Source organism: Bombina bombina, chromosome 5 (genome assembly GCF_027579735.1).
Source record: "Bombina bombina isolate aBomBom1 chromosome 5, aBomBom1.pri, whole genome shotgun sequence".
NCBI lineage: Eukaryota > Metazoa > Chordata > Amphibia > Anura > Bombinatoridae > Bombina > Bombina bombina.
Genome location: NC_069503.1, coordinates 872527912 through 872552428, shown reverse-complemented (window position 1 = coordinate 872552428; position 24517 = coordinate 872527912). Strand labels below are relative to the sequence as shown.

General features: G+C 39.3%; 1 protein-coding gene across 5 annotated transcripts in view; it reads right to left on the bottom strand.

Moving 5' to 3' along the window:
- DTNA (dystrobrevin alpha) overlaps nt 1-24517 on the bottom strand; it is a 685079-nt gene that overhangs the window by 157963 nt on the left and 502599 nt on the right. For all 5 annotated transcript variants that reach the window (XM_053715018.1, XM_053715020.1, XM_053715021.1 and 2 more), the window contains exon 9: nt 7273-7397. In XM_053715018.1, the coding sequence (XP_053570993.1) occupies nt 7273-7397 (125 nt within the window). The remainder of the gene's footprint in view (nt 1-7272; nt 7398-24517) is intronic.

Genomic DNA, 24517 nt, shown 5'->3' with positions numbered 1-24517 from the left:
ACGACAGACTGAGGCATGGTATAATGCCAGACTGAGATACAGTGTAATCTTGCACTGAGTGACATGATATCATGCCAGAGTGATGGTGCAATGCCAGTCTTAGAGACATGTTAAACTGCCAAGCCAATGAATAACATGAAATGCCAAGCTAAGGGATGTCATGTAATACCAGAAAAAATAGGGAGATGTGTTGATATTCAAGGAAGAAGAACATAAGGGTCATGGCGTCACATCAGGCTAGGAGGCATGGCATAATAAGAAGCATGCCAGAGAGAAGTGATGTAATGCCAGTCTGAGAGACATGACACAATACCAAGCTGAGGAACATGACATCATGCCTAGCTGACAGACTGCAAGCTATTTCATGGTACATTGACTGGCGCAGTAATGTCAGCGGCAGAATGTAGCACTGTGTAAAACATTGTTCTAAGCATAAAAGCTATTCGCATGTTCTAGTATGGTTATCTTTAGCTACAAACCCACAAATAGGCTGTGATATCTGAGTAGATTGCTGCATTTATTAAACTTGACATTCATGGAAATCCAGAAAAATCAGTACATGTATACAATGCATTTCTCCTGTTAATAAGCAGCAAATTGTGGCAAACAATGAATCTCTAATTGAAGCAATTCAAGAAGAAATGCAATGTCTACATAATATATATGAAATCATAGTCTGTGGTAATCGGAATAGCTGAAAAGACTGACACTGATGCTTTTTTCCCCTCTGATCATGCTATGTTTTTCCCATGGTGTTTACAAGCAGGCAAGCATTTAACCCTTTCTAAGCATCATTATTATTGATGCCTTGGGGTGTAATGTCTCCTAAGAAATGTGGAGAATTTTCTTTAGTTCAATTATTTTTTTTCTTTTATGATTCAGATAGAACATGCAATTTGAAGCAACTTTCTATTTTACTCCTATAATTAATTTTTCTTCGTTCTCTTGCTATGTTTTTTTAAAAAAAAAGCAGGAATGTTATCTTAAAAGCCAGCGCATTTTTGGCTCAGCACCTGAGTAGCGCTTGCCGATTGGTGGCTAAATGTAGCAAACCAATCAGCAAGCACTACCCAGGTGCTGAATAATAAATGGGTCGGCTCTTAAGTTTACATTCCTGCTTTTTCAAATAAAGATAGCAAGAGAACAAAGAAAAATTCATAATAGGAGTAAATAAGAAAGTTTCTTAAAACATAAATTATGCTTACCTGATACATTAATTTCCATCGTGGGGAGGAGAGTCCACTACTTCATTCATCACTTGTGGGAATTAAGAACCTGGCCACCAGGAGGAGGCAAAGACACCCCAGCCAAAGGCTTAAATACCTTCCCCACTTCCCTGATCCCCCAGTCATTCTGCCAAGGGAACAAGGAACAGTAGGAGAAATATCAGGGTATAAATGGTGCTAGAAAAACCAAAAATAAATTTAGGTCCGACCACCGGAGAACGGGCGGGAGCAGTGGACTCTCCTCCCCAGGATGGAAATGAAATGATCAGGTAAGCATAATTTATGTTTTCCATCTAAAGGAGATCAGAGTCCACTGCTTTATTCATCATTTGTGGGAACAAATACCCAAGCTCTAGAGGACACTGAATGAAGAAAACGGGAGGGTGAAAGAGGCGGACCCTATACTGGGGGCACCACAGCCCGCAGAACCTGTCTCCCAAAAGCGGCTTCCGCCGAAGCAAAAATGTCAAATTTGTAAAACTTTGCAAAAGTATGTAAGGATGATCAGGTTGCCACCTTACAAATCTGCTCCATAGAAGCCTCATTCTTAAAGGCCCAAGAAGAGGCCAGAGCTCTAGTCAAGTGAGCCGTAATCCTCTGAGGAGGCTTATGTCCTGCTGTCTCATAAGCCAGACGGATCATACTCCTCAACCAAAAACATAGAGAAGTTGCAGAGGCCCTCTGCCCCTGCGCCTTCCAGAATACACAACAAATAAGGACGACGTCTGTCTGAACTCCTTCGTGGCTTGAAGATAAAACTTCAAGGCTCGAACCACATCCAGATTATGAAGTAACCTCTCCTTCGAAGAGGAAGGGTTAGGACACAAGGAAGGAACCACTATTTCCTGATTAATGTTACGACTCAACACTACCTTGGGATGAAACCCCAAACCGGTTCGCAGAACGGCTTTGTCAGCATGAAAAAACAAGTAAGGAGGCTCAAATTGTAAGGCCGCCAATTTAGAGACTCTGCGTGCCGATGCAATAACCAATAACAACAGGACCTTCCATGAGAGAATTTTAATGTCCAGGGCATGCAAAGGCTCAAACGAAGCCCTCAGCAAGACCTTAAGCGCCAAGTTTAAACTCCAGGGAGGAGCCGGATTCCTGAAAAACGGTCTAATCCTAACCAGAGCCTGAACAAGGACTGAATGTCAGGAAGCTCTGCAAGCTTCTTATGCAACAGTACCGATAAAGCCGAGATTTGTCCCCTTAGGGAACTGGCGGCAAGACCCTTATCCAGATCATCCTGGAGAAAGGCCAAAATCCTGGATACCTTGACCTTATGCCATGGGTACCCTCGTTCCTCACACCAGGACAAGTAGGTCCTCCACACCTTGTGGTAGATGCATCTAGTGACCGGCTTCCTGGCCTGGACTAGAGTGTCTATCACTCTCTCCAAAAAACTTATTTTGGATAAGACTAAGTGTTCAATCTCCAAGCAGTCAGCCTCAGAGAATTGAGATTTTGATGTAGAAAAGGACCTTGAACTAACAGATCCTTGCGACAAGGTAACTTCCACGGGCCATATGATGACATCGCCACTAGATCCGCAAACCACATCCTCCGCGACTACGACGGAGCAATCAGAATAGCCCAAAGCTTGCTCCTGCTTGATGAGGCCACTACTCGAGGTAGAAGAGGCAACGGTGGAAATATGTAGAATAAGGTTGAAGTCCCAGGGTACCGCCAAGGCATCTATCAGTTCCGCCTGAAGATCCCTGGATCGCGACCCGTATCTGGGTTGCTTGCAATTGAGTCTGGATGCCATGAGATCTATTTCTGGCGTCCCCCATCTGGTGAAGATCTCCGCAAACATCTCGGGGTGGAGAGGCCATTCCCCTGGATGAAACGTCTGTCTGCTCAGAAAATCCACTTCCCAGTTGTCCACACCCGGAATGTGGATCGCTGAGAGTGAACAATTGTGAGTCTCTGCCCAATCCAGAATCTGAGATACTTCCCTCATTGATAGGGAGGTTCTCGTACCCCTGGTTGTTTATGTAAGCCACCGAGGTGATGTTGTCCGATTGGAATCTTATGAATTGGGACGACCCCAAGAGATGAAAGATACCTCACATATCCCAAGAAGGCGTCTCTATTTTCTGGTTTTGAAGAGATGTTTGACAGGAGGAACCTGCCTCTGGGCGGATACGATTTGAAACCTATCCTGTATCCCTGGGCGACGACCTCCAGGACCCAAGGGTCTGTAACGTCTCCCGTCCAGGCCCCCACAAAAAGAGATAGTCTGCCCCTACCTGGTCCAAGGACGGGTCTGGGGCCGCCCTTCATGCCGACTTTGACTCGGTGGGCTTCTTGTTCTGCTTGGACTTAGTCCAAAAGTTTGCTGGCTTACAAGATCCCTTTGATTGCTCAGATTTTGTGGAAGGCTGCTGGCGCTGAGACTACATGAAAGGGACAAAAAGTAGATCCCTTAGGTTCTTATCCTGAGGTAAGAAGGCGCCCCTGCCACCCGTGACTGTAGATATGATAGAATCCAGGCATGGGCCAAACAAAACCTTCCCCTTGAATGCTAGGGAAAGCAAGCGAGATTTAGATGTCATGTCAGCAGACCACAATTTTAGCCACAGAGACCTGCAAGCTAAAACCGAAAACCCTGATGTCTTAGCATTCAGGCAAATAATCTGCATGTTAGCATCACAAATGAGTGAATGTGCTACCCCCCTTAAGGTTTTGATTCAATCCAAAATCTCCTCGAGGGGGGTCGTCACCTCGACCACTGCTGAACCCCGTCAGTTGGAACATCTTCTGCAACATGGACTCCATCTTTTTATCCATGGGTTCCTTAAAAGAGGAGCTATCTTCAAGCGGAATGGTCGTTCTCTTAGCGAGCATGGAGATGGCACCATCCACCTTAGGGACCGTTCCCCACAATTCAAACTGCACGTCCGGAACGGGAAAAAGTTTCTTTAAAAGAAGACGAGGGAGAAAAGGGCGAACCTAGTTTCTCCCATTCACTTTTAATAATGTTCGCCATTTTGATAGGAACCGGGAAGGCCTGAGACACTACCCTGTCCTTGTAAACCCTATCCATTTTAGGGATCATAGGTTCCTCCGGTAGTTTTGGTTCCGGAACCTCTAGCGTAGCAAGCACTTCCTTCAGCAGGAAACGCAAATGCTCCATCTTAAATTTGAAATCTGGTTCCTCCGCGGACGGAGGCCTAGAAGTAGCCGATTCCGACTCAGAAGCAACATCCTCCGATAAGTCAGTATTGTCCTCCTCTGCGGATAATCTGTCCAAGATATCCAGCGGAGTCGAAGACCCCTGAGACGGATAGCCGTGCCATACCTTCCGCTTAGTAGGATGAGGCATCGCATTTATGGCTGCAGAAACCAAAGTATGCAATTGATCGGCGAAGTCTGGAGGCCAAAGGGCCCCTCCCATGGGAGGGTTAGAAGTGCCCTGGGGAACTGCTTGTGTAATCGGAGATGCTTGTAGGGAATGCACCTTGGGGGAAGGTGAACCCTCAGAGGTGGACGGCTCAGTTGTACTAAATACTTAATTCTTTTTGGAAGTAGTAATATTGTCATAACATGTGGAACAGAGTTGTAACGGCGGTTCCACCAGAACAGTATATACAGTTAGTAGTTTTAGATAAGGAGGGAGTATCCTTCCATAGCTTGAGCCTTTATTATGGACTTGATTATAGATTAAATGGCACCTTTATATCCCAATGGAACAGGAACACGGCCCTTCAAGTGTAACAGGTTAGTAGCGTCGCTTTTGACATGGACTTGAGAGAATAAAAGCAAGCAGCGAAACTTGTCAACGCTGATTGCTTAAGGAGCTGTTAATATGATTTGGGATGGTTTTGCAGAACTCCCCCTGCATCTCCGGACTCTAACTTTCACCCATGCTCTCACTGAGAGGCTGACAGGATTACTTAAAACTCCAGTCCCATTGTGAAGAGTACTACCCTCCATAAGAGACTACTCCGAATCTTCTGACACTTCTCTGCCAACCTCCTGTGACGAAAGGCAAAGAATGACTGGGGGATGAGGGAAGTGGGGGAGGTATTTAAGCCTTTGGCTGGGGTGTCTTTGCCTCCTCCTGGTGGCCAGGTTCTTAGTTCCCACAAGTGATGAATGAAGCAGTGGACTCTCCTCCCCTTTAGATGGAAATTGAATTTTCTATCTGAATCATGACAGAAAAAATTGTGTTTAGTATCCCTTTAATTTTTACATAAAGTGAATATTTCTTGTTGCGTTTTTAGTAATAAAATTTCTCTTATTGCTCAGTGTTAAGGGAGTAAAAACACAATAAAATCTTTACAGTGTGTAATACAGATTTTTAAAATTGTAAAATGAGTTTTCTTGGATGCGATCCATTTGTGCTATATCTATTTTGCTGCTCTTGGGACACAAAACTATTTTTTTTCTTTTATGATTATATATGGCAAACAATTTTAATCATATTTCCACTTTACTTCTATTTCCAAATTTGCACCATTCTCTTGGTATCCTTTTTTGAATGAGCAGCATTGCACTACTGGGAGCTAGCTGAACACATGAGGGTGAGCCAATAACAAGTAGCGTATATGTGAAGGAACCAATTAGCATCTTGGTTCTCAGTAGTGCATTATTGCTCCTGCGCTTACCTAGGTATCCCTTTCTAACAAAGGATACCAAAGAACAAACTAAATATTAAAAGTAAAATAGGAAACTTGTTTAAAATTGCATGACCTATCTGAATAATAAAAGATAAATTCTGGGTTTCATATCCCTGTAACGCTTTGAGCTATCATTTTGCAGATAGAAACTACATGGACCTTTAACCTTGTTCTTGGGGCCGACCTTTGAGCAGCAATATGTGCTATAAGGTAGTAGCAAATTCCACGATAGCCTATGTCTGTAAGACATCTACCAAAAAAAACATTTTCACAAAACAGTGTTTCAGGAACAGTAACCAAACATAACGGAATGTTTGTACAATAAGCACCACTATACCACCATTATATAGCAGCTAATAGGGAACAGAATTGCTTTATTCCATGCAATACTGAAACAACTATGTTGAGGTTTGCTTACAGAAAGCAACCATTTGATTGTGCTTTATTATACGTTTAGCCTTGAATATGTGCATGAAAATAGATTCTTTTTGTTCTGCACATTTATGTTGCTCTGACCAATGTCATAAAATAGATTTATAGAGAGAAAATGTTATGTTTATTTTTAGATACTGTAATAGCAAAGCAATAAGTTAGACAGCAGTAAAGAATTGCGTGCTAATAACAATAATAATACCAAATGCTGCTTTGCTGTGAGCCAAGCTTTTTATATGAATTTTCTATCCTGCAAGAACAGCCTGAATAAACACAGCACATTTCACTTTGCTTCATGAAGAACAAAGAGTAATCAAATTACTTTAAATCCATGAACAAAGTCAGTAGCAGAAAATCTACAGAACGTTATTTGACAGATTCAGTTAATTCACAGCAACCATCCACAGGAAGTACCAGCTTAAAGGGACATACTAGTACTCTGAAATGCACTAGTTAGAGCGCACCTCTAGATTCCAGGCAGCTAAAGGTTAAATAACTGGGATGTGGCTCCTAGGTAATAAATTAATTTAACTTGTAGATTCATGTGCTTCTGGCAGTTAATGGGTTAAATCTAGGGTTGCCACCTCAGCCATGTTTTCCTGGACACTTATGAGTTACACATGCTGCAGGGTGTGCAGGGAGGAACATGTATTGTGTTTCTGGACAGCACTATTCATGTTCCTCCCTGCACACCCTGCAGCATGTGTAACTTATAAGTGTTCTGTATTTTAAGGGACAGGTGGCAACCTTAGTTAAATCACTGCTACAAGCATAAAGACAATAACATTTTGGGTGTAAAATAATGACCCACATTAAATATCCAGGATGATACTGGTGATGGAATCTCCTGTCCTCCTTCCTATTCTTAAGATTATTATTATTTTTAAATCCCCCTCTCCCGCTTTTACATTTCTTTGTTCTGCACAGAGCACTGGACACATAAAAAAGGCACCATATATGGAAAAGGGTTACCGGTTGTTACTTACACAATGTGAGCCAGGTTCAGAGGTTTTTCAGGCTGGTCAGGGAACATAGGATGTAGAGGTTCACGGCTGGAAGCGCAGCTTAAAGACTTGCTAAGGGCATTAGTTATCTTCTTAGCAGGTGATTTCTATTGAGAGGAAGGAAAACAAGCTAAAGTACACAGATAAACTCAAAAGCAAGTGTTACATTTCTAATTATCCAATAAGAACAAACACCAATATAAAGACCTCAGAATCAATAGGCATTTAAATGAATACAGTAGGTTGATGTGTACATAATGTATGTAAAGTACTTTTGCTAATTACCTTTACAATGGCAACTTACAAAATGTTAATTGAAAAGATACAAAAACATGTAAGATGAAAACATTGAATGTTATTTGAACATATTAACACCTTGGTTTCAGGAATTGTTTTTCATTGGTCAAACACCATGTGCCACTTTCCTTAAAGGGATGCCAATTTGAAAATTAAACTTTCATGATTCAGATAGAAAGTGACTTTATAATTTACTTTAAATAAAACTAAATTGTGCACAGTATTTTTATATTGGGACTTTGAGACACCAGCTACTACTGAGCATGTGCAAAGGTTTACAAGTGTATATGCCTGAAGTGCTAAACTTTTAGGGTTGCCACCTCAGCCATGTTTTCCTGGACACTTATGAGTTACACATGCTGCAGGGTGTGCAGGGAGGAACATGTATTGTGTTTCTAGACAGCACTATTCATATTCCTCACTGCACACCCTGCAGCATGTGTAACTTATAAGTGTTCTGTATTTTAAGGGACAGGTGGCAACCCTATAAACTTTGCATATAACCTGTATCAAGCTATTCAGTCAAAGCCTGTGTTAACCTGCTACTTACCTAAACTGCCTGAAATACCTGAAGTGTTTAACTCTGCATTTAAACTCTATCAAGCTATTCAGTCGAAGCCTGTATTAAAGGGACAGTATACACTCATTTTCATATAGCTGCATGTAATAGACACTACTATAAAGAATAAGATGCACAGATACTGATATAAAAATCCAGTATACAACTGTTTAAAAACTTACTTAGAAGCTCTCAGTTTAGCTCTGTTGAAAAGGTAGCTGGAAAGCCCACTGCAAATAAGTCCCGCCCTCCCCCTGCTTTTGCATATGAAAAGACCCTTTACACAAACAGGAGCAAGCTGGAGAAGGTAGCTGACGGTATTCTCATAAAACTTTGGGGCTTGGTTAGGAGTCTGAAAATCAGAGCAATGTTCTTTAAACATAAGCAAAACTATACACTTTTTAAAAAAACCCTTTATGGGCTATATAAAGAGATTATCTACAAAACATTTATGCAAAGGAAAAATGAGTGTATAATGTCCCTTTAACCTGTTACTTATCTGCTTGAATTACCTGAACTGTTTAACTCTGCATTTGACTTGAATCCGGCTTTCATTCAGAATAAGTGAATTGCCTATCTTCCTGTCGTGATCCTCATTATTCAATGACACGTAAGTTATTCTAAAGCACTAACTAAATTCTTCAGTTGTCTCTGGGGGTCACTTCCTGGATTATATTCAGTGTGCTAGAGTGTATCACTGTCAGGGTTTCACCCTGCTTTCAGGTCAATCCCAGTCTCGACAGGCGTAAGTCCAAAATATTGTCTTGGTCCCCGCAATGTACTTTCACTTGTCTCCGGAAACCAGTCAAAGTCTTGTGCACTTATTCTTTATCTCGATTTATAAGAATAAATTAGTAAAAATTAACACTTTATTAAACATATATGCAAGGACAGACAATTTACTTAAACTGGATCACATTAAAGAAATAGGAAATGACCATCTATTTCTATACTTCATCATATGTGATTATCCAATAGTAGAATAAAACCAAAAATGAGGGCAATGTGGTCTAGTAGGTGCTTTCACAGTTCAATGTAAAGTGATGTAAGGAAGAAGAGGGTGTGTGGTATGGATGGAGGGGGGTTCAAAATTGACACACAAACTATGCGCTCAAAGGCGTCCTCCAACCTGCGTACTGCTGGGATTTAACCCAGTCAGCTGATTTCTAGCTGGTATCCCTATAAACTAAAACACACCATTCATTCAGTGTCCATCTGTTACACAAATACTCTATGTATAACGTAAAACCATATCAATGTATCCTTAAAATCCCTTACTGTGGCTTGTATAGGCTGGTTAGATACAAGCTATCCAACTATATCATATAAGTAATTAAAATATAGTACTAATACTCATTGTATCAAATTCGCTTGATATATTTCTAACCGCCTCAGTTTTAACAAACCAGTGAGACTAAAGGTTAAAATCTAGTAACTTGCCAAGAGAATATTCAATTAGATTCAGTGTGCATATCGTCACTATCGAACCTTTCTCTCAATTATTAGCACTGTTAACTAGTTTGGTATAACTATTAGACCTTGCGCATTGTAGCGTTATATCGAAAAACACACAGTTATTCAAAAAAACAAGCCAAAGCTTTAGAGACTGCTCTTGCAGTACAGTGACGAAACGCGTCGGTGGGCGTGTTCTAGTGTGGTGCAAGAGCAGTCTCTAAAGCTTTGGCTTGTTTTTTGGAATAACTGTGTGTTTTTCGATATAACGCTACAATGCGCAAGGTCTAATAGTTATACCAAACTAGTTAACAGTGCTAATAATTGAGAGAAAGGTTCGATAGTGACGATATGCACACTGAATCTAATTGAATATTCTCTTGGCAAGTTACTAGAGTTTAACCTTTAGTCTCACTGGTTTGTTAAAACTGAGGCGGTTAGATATATATCAAGCAAATTTGATACAATGAGTATTAGTACTATATTTTAATTACTTATATGATATAGTTGGATAGCTTGTATCTAACCAGCCTATACAAGCCACAGTAAGTGATTTTAAGGATACATTGATATGGTTTTACGTTATACATAGAGTATTTGTGTAACAGATGGACACTGAATGAATGGTGTGTTTTAGTTTATAGGGATATCAGCTAGAAATCAGCTGACTGGGTTAAATCCCAGCAGTACGCAGGTAGGAGGACGCCTTTGAGCGCATAGTTTGTGTGTCAATTTTGAACACCCCTCCATCCATACCACACACCCTCTTCTTCCTTACATCACTTTACATTGAACTGTGAAAGCACCTACTAGACCACATTGCCCTCATTTTTAACTTGGTTTTATTCTACTATTGGATAATCACATATGATGAAGTATAGAAATAGATGGTCATTTCCAATTTCTTTAATGTGATCCAATTTAAGTAAGTTGTCTTTCCTTGCATATATGTTTAATAAAGTGTTAATTTTTACTAATTTATTCTTATATCTCTAGTGTGTAATTCAGCACTTGGCTTCAATGCCACAAATCCTTTGAATTCCCCTAACCTTGTATTATATATTCTTTATCTCGATTGCCAGAGGAGTACCGAGAGTTCCAAATTTTTTTTGACAAAGTGCAGGCGGGTACCTTGCCTCCTCATCAGTCTTGTACCATAGGCCTGCAACCCGGAGCCGTTCCTCCTCGGGGCCGGGTTTACCCTCTGTCTGTTGCGGAGAATAGTGCTATGGAGGTGTATGTTGCCGATGCCCTATCTCAGGGAATAATCCGCAAATATATATCACAAATTGTGCACAATCTTTTTTATATGTACACTTTATGAGGCACCAGCTCCTACTGAGCATGTGCAAGAGTTCACTGTGTAAACATATATAAGTCTGTGATAGGCTGATGGTTATCATCTGATGACAGGCAAATTGAATTAAATTTAGAGTTAGGGCTATTGCATTGTCTATTTATTATGCACTTGTTGATTATGCAATTCTACTTTATTGAATGACCCTTTTATATGTATTCATTGCATTTTTCTCTAATCTAGATATGTAAGGTTGAGTACAGTCTGAAGAATCTAATACAAAGTATACTAATCTATGACAACTATTGTAATTCATAAAGAGAAACACAGGTTCTTTAGCACATGATATACACAGTAGTTTAAAAGTGACTACAATACAACATGGTTAGAATTTGCACGTTCCAATGCTACATGTGATGGTTATATTCTTTACATTCATTTCTAAATATTTATAGTATTTTCTCATTATTATGGGCATAAATATGAACAAATCCAAACAGTTATCCTAATAAATTCTTAAAGGCTGGCTGACTATGACGTAATATCTGGATGATGGCAGACAGAATTAATTCAATGCATTCCTAATAAGGTATTTCCTCTCTACACAAAAGCAAGTTAGTCATCATCTTTTATCTTAATACAATTTATTCTACTCTTTCTGTTTTACAAAAAGATGCTTAAAGGGACATTATACGCTCATTTTTTTTTTGCATAAATGTTTTGTAGATGATCTATTTATATAGCCCATAAAGTTTTTTATTTTTTAAATGTATAGTTTTGCTTATTTTTAAATAACATTGCTCTTTAAATAAAACTAAATTGTGCACAGTATTTTTATATTGGGACTTTGAGACACCAGCTACTACTGAGCATGTGCAAAGGTTTACAAGTGTATATGCCTGAAGTGCTAAACTTTTAGGGTTGCCACCTCAGCCATGTTTTCCTGGACACTTATGAGTTACACATGCTGCAGGGTGTGCAGGGAGGAACATGTATTGTGTTTCTAGACAGCACTATTCATATTCCTCACTGCACACCCTGCAGCATGTGTAACTTATAAGTGTTCTGTATTTTAAGGGACAGGTGGCAACCCTATAAACTTTGCATATAACCTGTATCAAGCTATTCAGTCAAAGCCTGTGTTAACCTGCTACTTACCTAAACTGCCTGAAATACCTGAAGTGTTTAACTCTGCATTTAAACTCTATCAAGCTATTCAGTCGAAGCCTGTATTAAAGGGACAGTATACACTCATTTTCATATAGCTGCATGTAATAGACACTACTATAAAGAATAAGATGCACAGATACTGATATAAAAATCCAGTATACAACTGTTTAAAAACTTACTTAGAAGCTCTCAGTTTAGCTCTGTTGAAAAGGTAGCTGGAAAGCCCACTGCAAATAAGTCCCGCCCTCCCCCTGCTTTTGCATATGAAAAGACCCTTTACACAAACAGGAGCAAGCTGGAGAAGGTAGCTGACGGTATTCTCATAAAACTTTGGGGCTTGGTTAGGAGTCTGAAAATCAGAGCAATGTTCTTTAAACATAAGCAAAACTATACACTTTTTAAAAAAACCCTTTATGGGCTATATAAAGAGATTATCTACAAAACATTTATGCAAAGGAAAAATGAGTGTATAATGTCCCTTTAACCTGTTACTTATCTGCTTGAATTACCTGAACTGTTTAACTCTGCATTTGACTTGAATCCGGCTTTCATTCAGAATAAGTGAATTGCCTATCTTCCTGTCGTGATCCTCATTATTCAATGACACGTAAGTTATTCTAAAGCACTAACTAAATTCTTCAGTTGTCTCTGGGGGTCACTTCCTGGATTATATTCAGTGTGCTAGAGTGTATCACTGTCAGGGTTTCACCCTGCTTTCAGGTCAATCCCAGTCTCGACAGGCGTAAGTCCAAAATATTGTCTTGGTCCCCGCAATGTACTTTCACTTGTCTCCGGAAACCAGTCAAAGTCTTGTGCACTTATTCTTTATCTCGATTTATAAGAATAAATTAGTAAAAATTAACACTTTATTAAACATATATGCAAGGACAGACAATTTACTTAAACTGGATCACATTAAAGAAATAGGAAATGACCATCTATTTCTATACTTCATCATATGTTTTAGTTTATAGGGATATCAGCTAGAAATCAGCTGACTGGGTTAAATCCCAGCAGTACGCAGGTAGGAGGACGCCTTTGAGCGCATAGTTTGTGTGTCAATTTTGAACACCCCTCCATCCATACCACACACCCTCTTCTTCCTTACATCACTTTACATTGAACTGTGAAAGCACCTACTAGACCACATTGCCCTCATTTTTAACTTGGTTTTATTCTACTATTGGATAATCACATATGATGAAGTATAGAAATAGATGGTCATTTCCAATTTCTTTAATGTGATCCAATTTAAGTAAGTTGTCTTTCCTTGCATATATGTTTAATAAAGTGTTAATTTTTACTAATTTATTCTTATATCTCTAGTGTGTAATTCAGCACTTGGCTTCAATGCCACAAATCCTTTGAATTCCCCTAACCTTGTATTATATATTCTTTATCTCGATTGCCAGAGGAGTACCGAGAGTTCCAAATTTTTTTTGACAAAGTGCAGGCGGGTACCTTGCCTCCTCATCAGTCTTGTACCATAGGCCTGCAACCCGGAGCCGTTCCTCCTCGGGGCCGGGTTTACCCTCTGTCTGTTGCGGAGAATAGTGCTATGGAGGTGTATGTTGCCGATGCCCTATCTCAGGGAATAATCCGCAAATATATATCACAAATTGTGCACAATCTTTTTTATATGTACACTTTATGAGGCACCAGCTCCTACTGAGCATGTGCAAGAGTTCACTGTGTAAACATATATAAGTCTGTGATAGGCTGATGGTTATCATCTGATGACAGGCAAATTGAATTAAATTTAGAGTTAGGGCTATTGCATTGTCTATTTATTATGCACTTGTTGATTATGCAATTCTACTTTATTGAATGACCCTTTTATATGTATTCATTGCATTTTTCTCTAATCTAGATATGTAAGGTTGAGTACAGTCTGAAGAATCTAATACAAAGTATACTAATCTATGACAACTATTGTAATTCATAAAGAGAAACACAGGTTCTTTAGCACATGATATACACAGTAGTTTAAAAGTGACTACAATACAACATGGTTAGAATTTGCACGTTCCAATGCTACATGTGATGGTTATATTCTTTACATTCATTTCTAAATATTTATAGTATTTTCTCATTATTATGGGCATAAATATGAACAAATCCAAACAGTTATCCTAATAAATTCTTAAAGGCTGGCTGACTATGACGTAATATCTGGATGATGGCAGACAGAATTAATTCAATGCATTCCTAATAAGGTATTTCCTCTCTACACAAAAGCAAGTTAGTCATCATCTTTTATCTTAATACAATTTATTCTACTCTTTCTGTTTTACAAAAAGATGCTTAAAGGGACATTATACGCTCATTTTTTTTTTGCATAAATGTTTTGTAGATGATCTATTTATATAGCCCATAAAGTTTTTTATTTTTTAAATGTATAGTTTTGCTTATTTTTAAATAACATTGCTCTGATTTTCAGACTCCTGATCAAGCCCCAAAGTTTTATGAAAATACCGTCAGCAGCAGCTACCTACTCCAGCTTGCTTGTTTGTGCAAAGGGTATTTTCATATGCAAAAGTAGGGGGAGGGGTGAGTGTCTTATTTCCCACTTGCAGTGGGCTTTCCAGCTGCCTTTTCAACAGAGTTAAACTGAGAGCTTCTAAGTAAGTTTTTAAACAGTTTTATACTGGATTTTTATATCAGTATCTGTGCATCTTATTCTTTATAGTAGTGTCTATTACATGCAGTTATATGAAAATGAGTGTATACTGTCCCTTTAAGCTGGATTTGTCTCTTAAAGGGATACTGAAGCCACATTTTTTCTTTCATGATTCAGAGAAAACATGCAATTTTAAGCAACTTCCTAATTTACTCCTATAATCCATTTTTCTTTGTTCTCTTGCTATCTTTATTTAAGAAGCAGGAATGTAAAGCTTAGGAGCCGGCCCATTTTAGGTTCAGCACCCAGTATAGTGCTTGCTTATTGGTGGCTCCATTTATATTTACCACCAATAAGCAAGCATAACCCAGGTTATGAACCAAAAATGGGCCGACTCCTAAGCTTTACATTCCTGCTTTTGGGGGGTTTAGTATCCCTTACAAAGTACATTCTCTAAGAGGCAACAATGTTAGCAATTTATTAGCTAAATAAAGTATATATTGGGATTATTCAAACTACAAGTCACAACCCAGAAAGTAGCTTTTGCTGGCCATTACCAATAGGCAAATATTTGTTGAAACAAAAAATGTTGGCTTCATTTGTCTGTTATAAAATGTAGAATGTTTACATTCATGTCTGGATTCTTATTTTTCTTGACAGTAGTTTCCAGAAATATTTACTGAGTACGTGATCTTGATCTGAGAATTTATGCGTTGGGCATGATTTGTTAAAGCACTTTCTGAGCTCTGAAGATGTAGGTTTCACATTTGGTCATGTAGGATCATAAAGGGGTTGCTAGAGTCATGCAGTCATCTAATCTGAGGCTCTTACCTGTTATCTTATATTACAAGTCTGACTGTGTTAGACTAAGTTCAGGAAAAGGGTTGTGCATTGTATTGCAGGAAAGGAACCTTATGCTTCTCTAATTCAAACGCCATTCTTCAGCATGTGATATATTCATGACAACTTGTATTTTAAACTATATTAGGCTAGTAGTAATTAAACAGGTTGTAACTGTGATGAACATTTACAGGCATGACAATGTTATGTGTTGTTTGATCATAAAGTTAAGCATCAGAGGTTTTCTGTTACACTTATATGTACTCAATGAAGAAGAAACACACAAAAAGGGACCAGATGATCTAAAGCTCTCTGATTTGGTGAGGATATGTAAGAATTCTCATCGGTATCTAAAGCTCTCAGATTTGGCGAGATTATGTAAGAAGTCTCATCAGTATCTAAAGCGCTCTGATTTGGTGAGGTTATGTAAGAAGTCTCATCGGTATCTAAAGCTCTCTGATTTGGTGAGGTTATGTAAGAAGTCTCATCGGTATCTAAAGCTCTCTGATTTGGCGAGGTTATGTAAGAAGTCTCATCGGTATCTAAAGCTCTCTGATTTGGTGAGGTTATGTAAGAAGTCTCATCGGTATCTAAAGCTCTCTGATTTGGCGAGGTTATGTAAGAAGTCTCATCGGTATCTAAAGCTCTCTGATTTGGTGAGGATATGTAAGAAGTCTCATCGGTATCTAAAGCTCTCTGATTTGGCGAGGTTATGTAAGAAGTCTCATCTGTATCTAAAGCTCTCTGATTTGGCGAGGTTATGTAAGAAGTCTCATCGGTATCTAAAGCTCTCTGATTTGGTGAGGATATGTAAGAAGTCTCATCAGTATCTAAAGCTCTCTGATTTGGCGAGGTTATGTAAGAAGTCTCATCGGTATCTAAAGCTCTCTGATTTGGTGAGTTTATGTAAGAAGTCTTATCGGTATCTAAAGCTCTCTGATTTGGTGAGGATATGTAAGAAGTCTCATCAGTATCTAAAGCTCTCTGATTTGGTGAGTTTATGTAAGAAATCTCATCGGTATCTAAAGCTCTCTGACTTGGCGAGGTTATGTAAGAAGTCTCATCGGCATCTAAAGCTCCACACGTAAACTGGCCCAAAATAGGGTAATAAGATAAAAGAGCTATTTATAAACAGTTGAATACACACCAGCAGGTAAAATTAATCATAGGGATCACATTAAAGAGGACAGAAAAAAAAAATCACACTACACTGTCCCTTTAAGTCATGGGTGCCGCCATGTTAAATTCTAGGTTCCTCTTATCTAATCTCTTATGCTGAAGAAATATAGAAAGAGTACAAACATTGAATGTATGCAACCATGTTAAACAGTCACACAACTATTGTTTCCACACTATCAGTCCCTAATTGTCCCCAGCAAAAGAGATTAGATACAGAAAAACTAAATGTATGCTTACCTGATAAATTTCTTTCTTTCTGGATATGGTGAGTCCACGGCATCATTAATTACTGTTGGGAATATCACTCCTGGCCAGCAGGAGTTGACAAAGAGCACCACAGTCAAGACTGTTAAGTATCACTTCCCTTCCCACAACCCCTAGTCACTCGACCGAAGGTAAATGGAGAAAAAGGAATAACACAAGATGTAGAGGTGCCTGAGGTGTTAGTTAAAAAAGAACTCTCTTACTAAAAAAGGGCAGGGCCGTGGACTCACCATATCCGGAAAAAAAATACATTTATCAGGTAAGCAAACATTTTGCTTTCTTTCCTAAGATATGGTGAGTCCACAGCATCATCAATTACTGTTGGGAACCAATACCCAAGCTAGAGGACACAGATGATTAGGGAGGGACAAGACAGGTTACCTAAACAGAAGGCACCACTGCTTGAAGAACCTTTCTCCCAAAGACATAAATTATGCTTACCTGATAATTTCATTTCCATCTGTATGGGAAGAGTCCACAGCTGCATTTCTTACTTGTGGGAAATACTGAACCTGGCCACCAGGAGGAGGCACAGACACCCCAGCCAAAGTCTTAAATACCTCCCCCACTTCCTCATAACCCCAGTCATTCTGCCGAGGGAACAAGGAACAGTAGGAGAAATATCGGTGAAAAAGGTGCCAGAAGAAAAAAATTCAAATTTAGGGCCGTCCATCGGAGAACACGGGCGGGAGCTGTGGACTCTTCCCATACAGATGGAAATTAATTGATCAGATAAGCATAATTGATGTTTTCCATCTTAATATGGGAAGAGTCCACAACTGCATTCCTTACTTGTGGGAAACATATACCAAGCTCTAGAGTACACAGAATGCTAACGGGAGGGAAAAAAGAGAGGCGGACCCTAATCTGAGGGCACCACAGCCTGCAAAACCTGTCTCCCGAAGGCTGCTTGTAAAATTTTGGAAAAAGTATGTAAGGAGAACCAGGTAGCCACCTTACAAATCTGATTCATAAAGGCCTCATTTTTGAAGGCCCAAGAGGAAACCACTGCTCTCGTAGAATGAGCCGTAATCCTCAGAGGAGGCTTATGTCCCGCCGTTTCTATGCTAAACGGATGACACTCCTCAGACGAAAAGATAAGGAAGTCAAAGAGGCCCTACGCTTCCTGGAAAAGAGAACAAACAGAGAAAGAGGTTTGTCTAAATTCCTTCGTGGCCCGAAGATAGAACTTCAAGGCCCAAACCACATCCAGAAATACGTTATAAATGTTCCTTCGATGAAGAATGATTAGGACATAAGAAAGGAACCACAATCTCTTGATTGATGTTGCAAATTGACCCAACCTTAGGAAGAAAACCTAACTTGGTCCGTAGAACAGCCTTATGGCATGAAAAGCCAGATAAGGAGGGACCCATTGCAAGGCAGCAATCACAGATACTCTGCGTGCAGAAGCAAGAGCCAGTAGAAAGGAACCTTCCAAGACAACAATTTAATGTCTACTTCATGCATAGGCTCCAACGGAGCCCGTTGCAAAACCTTAAGGACAAGATTTAAACTCCAAGGAGGAGCCTAGATATAAACACAGGTCTGATCCCAGCAGAGCCATAACAAATGGCTGCACATCTGGAAGCTCTGCAAACCTCTTGTGCAGTAAAACAGACCGGGACAAAAACTGTCCCTTCAGGGGACTTGCAGAAAAGCCCTTTTCCAGTTCATCCTGGAGAACAGAATAAGTAGGTACTCCACACCTTATGATAGATGCGACGAGCAACCAGCTTACGAGCTTGAATGAAAGTAAAAATAACTAAGCATTTAATCTCCATGCAGCCAGCCTCAGAGAATCTAGACATTGATGAACAAAGAGACCTTGGTCAGCAGATCCCTGCGACAAGGTAACTTCCATGGAGGAGATGATGACATCCCCACTAGATCCGCAAACCATATCCTTCACGGCCAAGACAGAGCAGTCAGTATCACTGACGCCTGCTTGACTCAAGCCACTACACTTGGAAGTAATGGTAACGGTCGGAAAGGATATATTCGATTGAACCTCCAAGGCACCGCTAATCCATCTGTTAGCTCTGCCTGAGGATTCCAGTACCTCGACCCCTATCTGGGTAGCTTGGTATTGAGACGTTATAAGATCTTCCTTTTGCAAATCTCTGCAAACACTTGGGATGGAGAGACCATTCTCCCGGATGAAAGGATTGTCTGCTGAGGAAATCTGCTTCCCAGTTGTCCACACCCAGAATGCAGCCTTGAAATCTTTTTCACAGAAGCTTCATCTTGACCAAGAAGAAGAGACAGCCCTAGTAGAATGAGCTGTAATCCTCTCAGAAGGCTGCTGTCCAGCAGTCACATAAGCCAACCGAATTAAACTTCTCAACCAGAGAGAAAAAAAAGCAGACGTTTTCTAACCTTTACGTTTCCCAGAGAAACAAACAAACCGGCAGAAGACTGGCGAAATTCCATAGTCGCCTGAAATTAAAACTTTAAGCAAGCACAACATCCAAGTCGAGCAACAACATTCTTTATGAGAAGAAGGATGATGACATAGAGAAGGAATCACAATTTCCTGATTAACATATATGTCTGGAACCACCATAGGAAGGAACAAAGAACTGCATTATTGACAATAAAGAGAAGATAAGGCGAATCACACTGCAAAGCTGAGAATTCTGAAACTCTCAGAGCAGAAAAGATAGCAATAAGAAACAAAACCTTCCAAGATAACAAATTAATATCTAAGTAATGCAATGGGATAGCAATACCCAAGATGTGGAACTCCACGGAAGAGTCACTAGAGAGGGAGGGATAAAATAAAAACAGCCATTTTATGCTGAAGAAAATTAATCCACAACCCAAAATATAAATGTATTCTTATAAATGAAAGGAAAAAACTTAAAACATAAGCAGAAGAATCAAACTGAAACAGCTGCCTGAAGAACTTTTCTACCAAAAACTGCTTCTGAAGAAGCAAATACATAAAAACGGTAGAATTTAGTAAATGTATGCAAAGAAGACCAAGTTGCTGCTTTGCAAATATGATCAACTGAAGCTTCATTCCTAAAAGCCCACAAAGTGGAAACTGATCTAGTAGAATGAGCTGTAATTCTCTAAGGCGGGGCTTGACCCGACTCCAAATAAGCTTGATGAATCAAAAGTTTTAACCACAATGCCAAGGAAACGGCAGAAGCCTTCTGACCTTTCCTAGGACCAGAAAAGATATCAAATAGACTAGAAGTCTTCCTGAAATCTTTAGTAGCTTCAACATAATATTTCAGAGCTCTCACCACATCCAAAGAATGTAAAGATCTCTCCAAAGAATTCTTAGGATTAGGACACAAGGAAGGGACAACAATTTCTCTATTAATGTTGTTAGAATTCACAACCTTAGGTAAAAATTTAAATGAAGTCCGCAAAACTGCCTTATCCTGATGAAAAATCAGAAAAGGAGATTCACAAGAGAGAGCAGAACTCTTCTAGCAGAAGAGATGGCCAAAAGAAACAACACTTTCCAAGAAAGTAGTTTAATGTCCAAAGGATGCATAGGCTCAAATGGAGGAGCCTGTAAAGCCTTCAAAACCAAATTAAGACTCCAAGGAGGAGAGATTGATTTAATGACAGACTTGATACGAACCAAAGCCTGAACAAAACAGTGAATATCAGGAAGCTTAGCAATCTTTCTGTGAAATAAAACAGGAAGAGCAGAGATTTATCCCTTCAAGGAACTTGCAGACAAACCTTTTTCCAAACCGTCCTGAAGAAACTGTAAAATTCTAGGAATTCTAAAAGAATGCCAAGAGAATTTATGAGAGGAACACCATGAAATGTAAGTCTTCCAAACTCGATAATAAATCTTTCTAGAAACAGATTTACGAGCCTGCAACATAGTATTAATCACAGAATCAGAGAAACCTCTATGACTAAGCACTAAGCTTTCAATTTCCATACCTTCAAATTTAATGATTTGAGATCCTGATGGAAAAATGGACCTTGAGACAGAAGGTCCGGCCTCAATGGAAGTGACCAAGGTTTGCAACTGGACATCCGAACAAGATCCACATGAGGCCATGCTGGAGCCACCAGTAACACAAACAATTGCTCCATGATGATTTTGGAGATCACTCTTGGAAGAAGAACTAAAGGCGGGAAAATATAAGCAGGTTGATAACACCAAGGAAGTGTCAACGCATCCACTGCTTCTGCCGGAGGATCCCTGGACCTGGACAGGTACCTAGGAAGTTTTTTGTTTAGATGAGAAGCCATCAGATCTATTTCTGGAAGACCCCACATCTTAACAACCTGAGAAAACACATCTGGATTGACATATGCCACAGTTGTGATATTGTCTGACTGAAAACAAATGAATGGTTCTCTCTTCAACAGAGACCAAACCTGAAGAGCCCTGAAAATAGCACGGAGTTCTAAAATATTGATTGGTAATCTCGCCTCTTGAGATTTCCAAACCCCTTGTGCTGTCAGAAATCCCCAAACAGCTCCCCAACCTGAAAGACTCGCATTTGTTGTGATCACAGTCCAGGTTGGATAAACAAAAGAGGCCCCTAGAACTATACAATGGTGATCTAAACACCAAGTCAGAGATAGTCGAACATTGGGATTTAAGGATATTAATTGTGACATCCTTGTATAATCCCTGTACCATTGGTTCAGCATACAAAGCTGGAGAGGTCTCATATGAAAACGAGCAAAGGGGATTGCATCCGATGCTGCAGTCATGAGACATAAAACTTCCATGCTCATAGCTACTGAAGGGAATTTCTGAGATTGAAGGTTCCGACAGGCTGCAACCAATTTTAAACGTCCCTTGTCTGTTAGAGACAGAGTCATGGACACTGAATCTATCTGGAAACCTAAAAAATGTGACCCTTGTCTGAGGAATCAAATAACTTTTTGGTAAATTGATCCTCCAACCATGTTTTCGAAGAAACAACAGTAGTTGATTTGTGTGAGATTCTGCCGAACGTAAGTAAAGACTGAGCTAGTACCAAGATAACGTCCAAATAAGGAAACACTGCAATACCCCAGTCTCTGATTACAGAGAGTAGGGCACGAGAACCTTTGAAAAGATTCTTGGAGCTGTCGTTAGGCCAAAAGGAAGAGCGACAAATTGGTAATGCTTGTCTAGAAAAGAGAATCTCAGAAACTAATAATGGTCTGGATGAATCGGAATATGAAGATATGCATCCTGTAAGTGTATTGTGGACATATAATGCCCTTGCTGAACAAAAGGCAAAATAGTCCTTATAGTCTCCATTTTGAAAGTTGGCACTCTTACATAACGATTCAAAATTTTCAGATCCAGAACTGGTCTGAATGAATTTTTCTTTCTTTGGGACAATGAATAGATTTGAATAAAACCCCAGACCCTGTTCCTGAAACGGAACTGGCATGATTACCCCTGAAAACTCCAGGTCTGAAACACACTTCAGGAAAGCCTGAGCCTTCACTGGATTTGCTGGGATGCGTGAGAGAAAATATCTTCTCACAGGAGGTCTTACTCTGAATCCTATTCGGTACCCCTGAGAGACAATACTCAGAATCCATTGATTTTGGACAGAATTTGTCCAAATATCCTTGAAAAATCTTAATCTGCCCCCTACCAGCTGAGCTGGAATGAGGGCCACACCTTAATGCGAACTTGGGGCTGGCTTTGGTTTCTTAAATGGCTTGGATTTATTCCAATTTGAAGAAGGTTTCCAATTGGAAACAGATTCCTTGGGGGAAGGATTAGGTTTCTGTTCCTTATTTTGTCGAAAGGAACGAAAACGGTTAGAAGCTTTAGATTTACGCTTAGGTCTTTTATCTTGAGGCAAAAAAACTCCCTTCCCCCCAGTGACAGTTGAAATAATCGAATCCAACTGAGAACCAAATAACTTATTACCTTGGAAGAAAGAGATAGCAATCTGGACTTAGACTACATGTCAGCATTCCAAGATTTAAGCCACAAAGCTCTTATAGCTAAAGATATAGATTTAACATCAATTTTGATGATATCAAAAATGGCATCACAAATAAAATGATTAGCATGTTGAAACAAGCGAACAATGCTAGACAAATCAGAATCCAATTCTTGTTATGCTAAATTTTCCAACCAAAAAGTTGATGTAGCTGCAACATCAGCCAAAGAAATTGCAGGCCTGAGAAGATGACCTGAATATAAATAGGCTTTCCTTAGATAAGATTCAAGTTTCCTATCTAAAGGATCTTTAAAAGAAGTATTATCTTCCATAGGAATAGTAGTATGTTTAGCAAGAGTAGAGATAGCCCCATCAACTTTGGGGATCTTTTGCCAAAACTCCAATGTAACTGCTGGCAAAGGATACAATTTTTTAAACCTTGAAGAAGGAATAAAATAAGCACCAGGCCTATTCCATTCCTTAGAAATCATATCAGAAATAGCATCAGGACCTGGAAAAACCTCTGGAGTAACCACAGGAGGTTTATAAACCAAATTTAAACTTTTACTAGTTTTAATATCAATAGTTTCCTCAATATCCAATGTAATCAACACTTCTTTTAACAAAGAACGAATATACTCCATTTTAAATAAATAAGATTTGTCAGTGTCAATATCTGAGGAAGGATCTTCTGAATCAGATAGATCCTCATCAGAGGAGGATAATTCAGTATGTTGTCGGTCATTTGAAATTTCATCAACCTTATGAGAAGTTTTAAAAGACCTTTTACGTTTATTAGAAGGCGGGATGGCAGACAAAGCCTTCTGAATAGAATCAGCAATAAATTCTTTTAAATTCACAGGTATATCTTGTACATTAGATGTTGAAGGAACAGCAACAGGCAAAGTACTATTACTGATGGACACATTATCTGCATGTAAAAGTTTATAATGACAACTATTACAAATCACAGCTGGAGATATAACCTCCACAAGTTTACAACAAATGCACTTAACTTTGGTAGAACTGTTATCAGGCAGCAGGGTTCCAACAGTGATTTCTGAGACAGGATCAGATTGAGTCATCTTGCAAATGTAAGAGAAAAAAACAACATATAAAGCAAAATTATCAATTTCCTTATATGGCAGTTTTAGGAATGGGAAAAACATGCAAACAGCATAGCCCTCTAAAAGAAAAAAAAGGCAAGAGGCATATAGGAATGGGGTTTTAAATAATGAAAATATTTGGCGCCAAGTATAACGCACAACACAAACAGGAACATTTTTTTGGTGCTAACAACATCTGGAAATGACACACTCGCGTCATTGAAGACGCAACCTTGTGAAAGGACTCGGCGTCAACTAAGATGCCGGAAGTGACGAATTTGCGTCATTGAACGTAACTTCACACCAAAAATGACGCAATATACTTTGGCATTTTGCGCCCTCGCGAGCCTAATTCTGTCCGTGAATTTAAAATGACAGTCAATTGAAAAAAAGACTATACCCCAGGTAAGAAATACATTTTTCCTAAAAAATGCATTTCCCAGATATGAAACTGACAGTCTGCAAAAGGAAATATACTGAAAACCTGAATCATGGCAAATATAAGTACAATACATATATTTAGAACTTTATATTAATGCATAAAGTGCCAAACCATAGCTG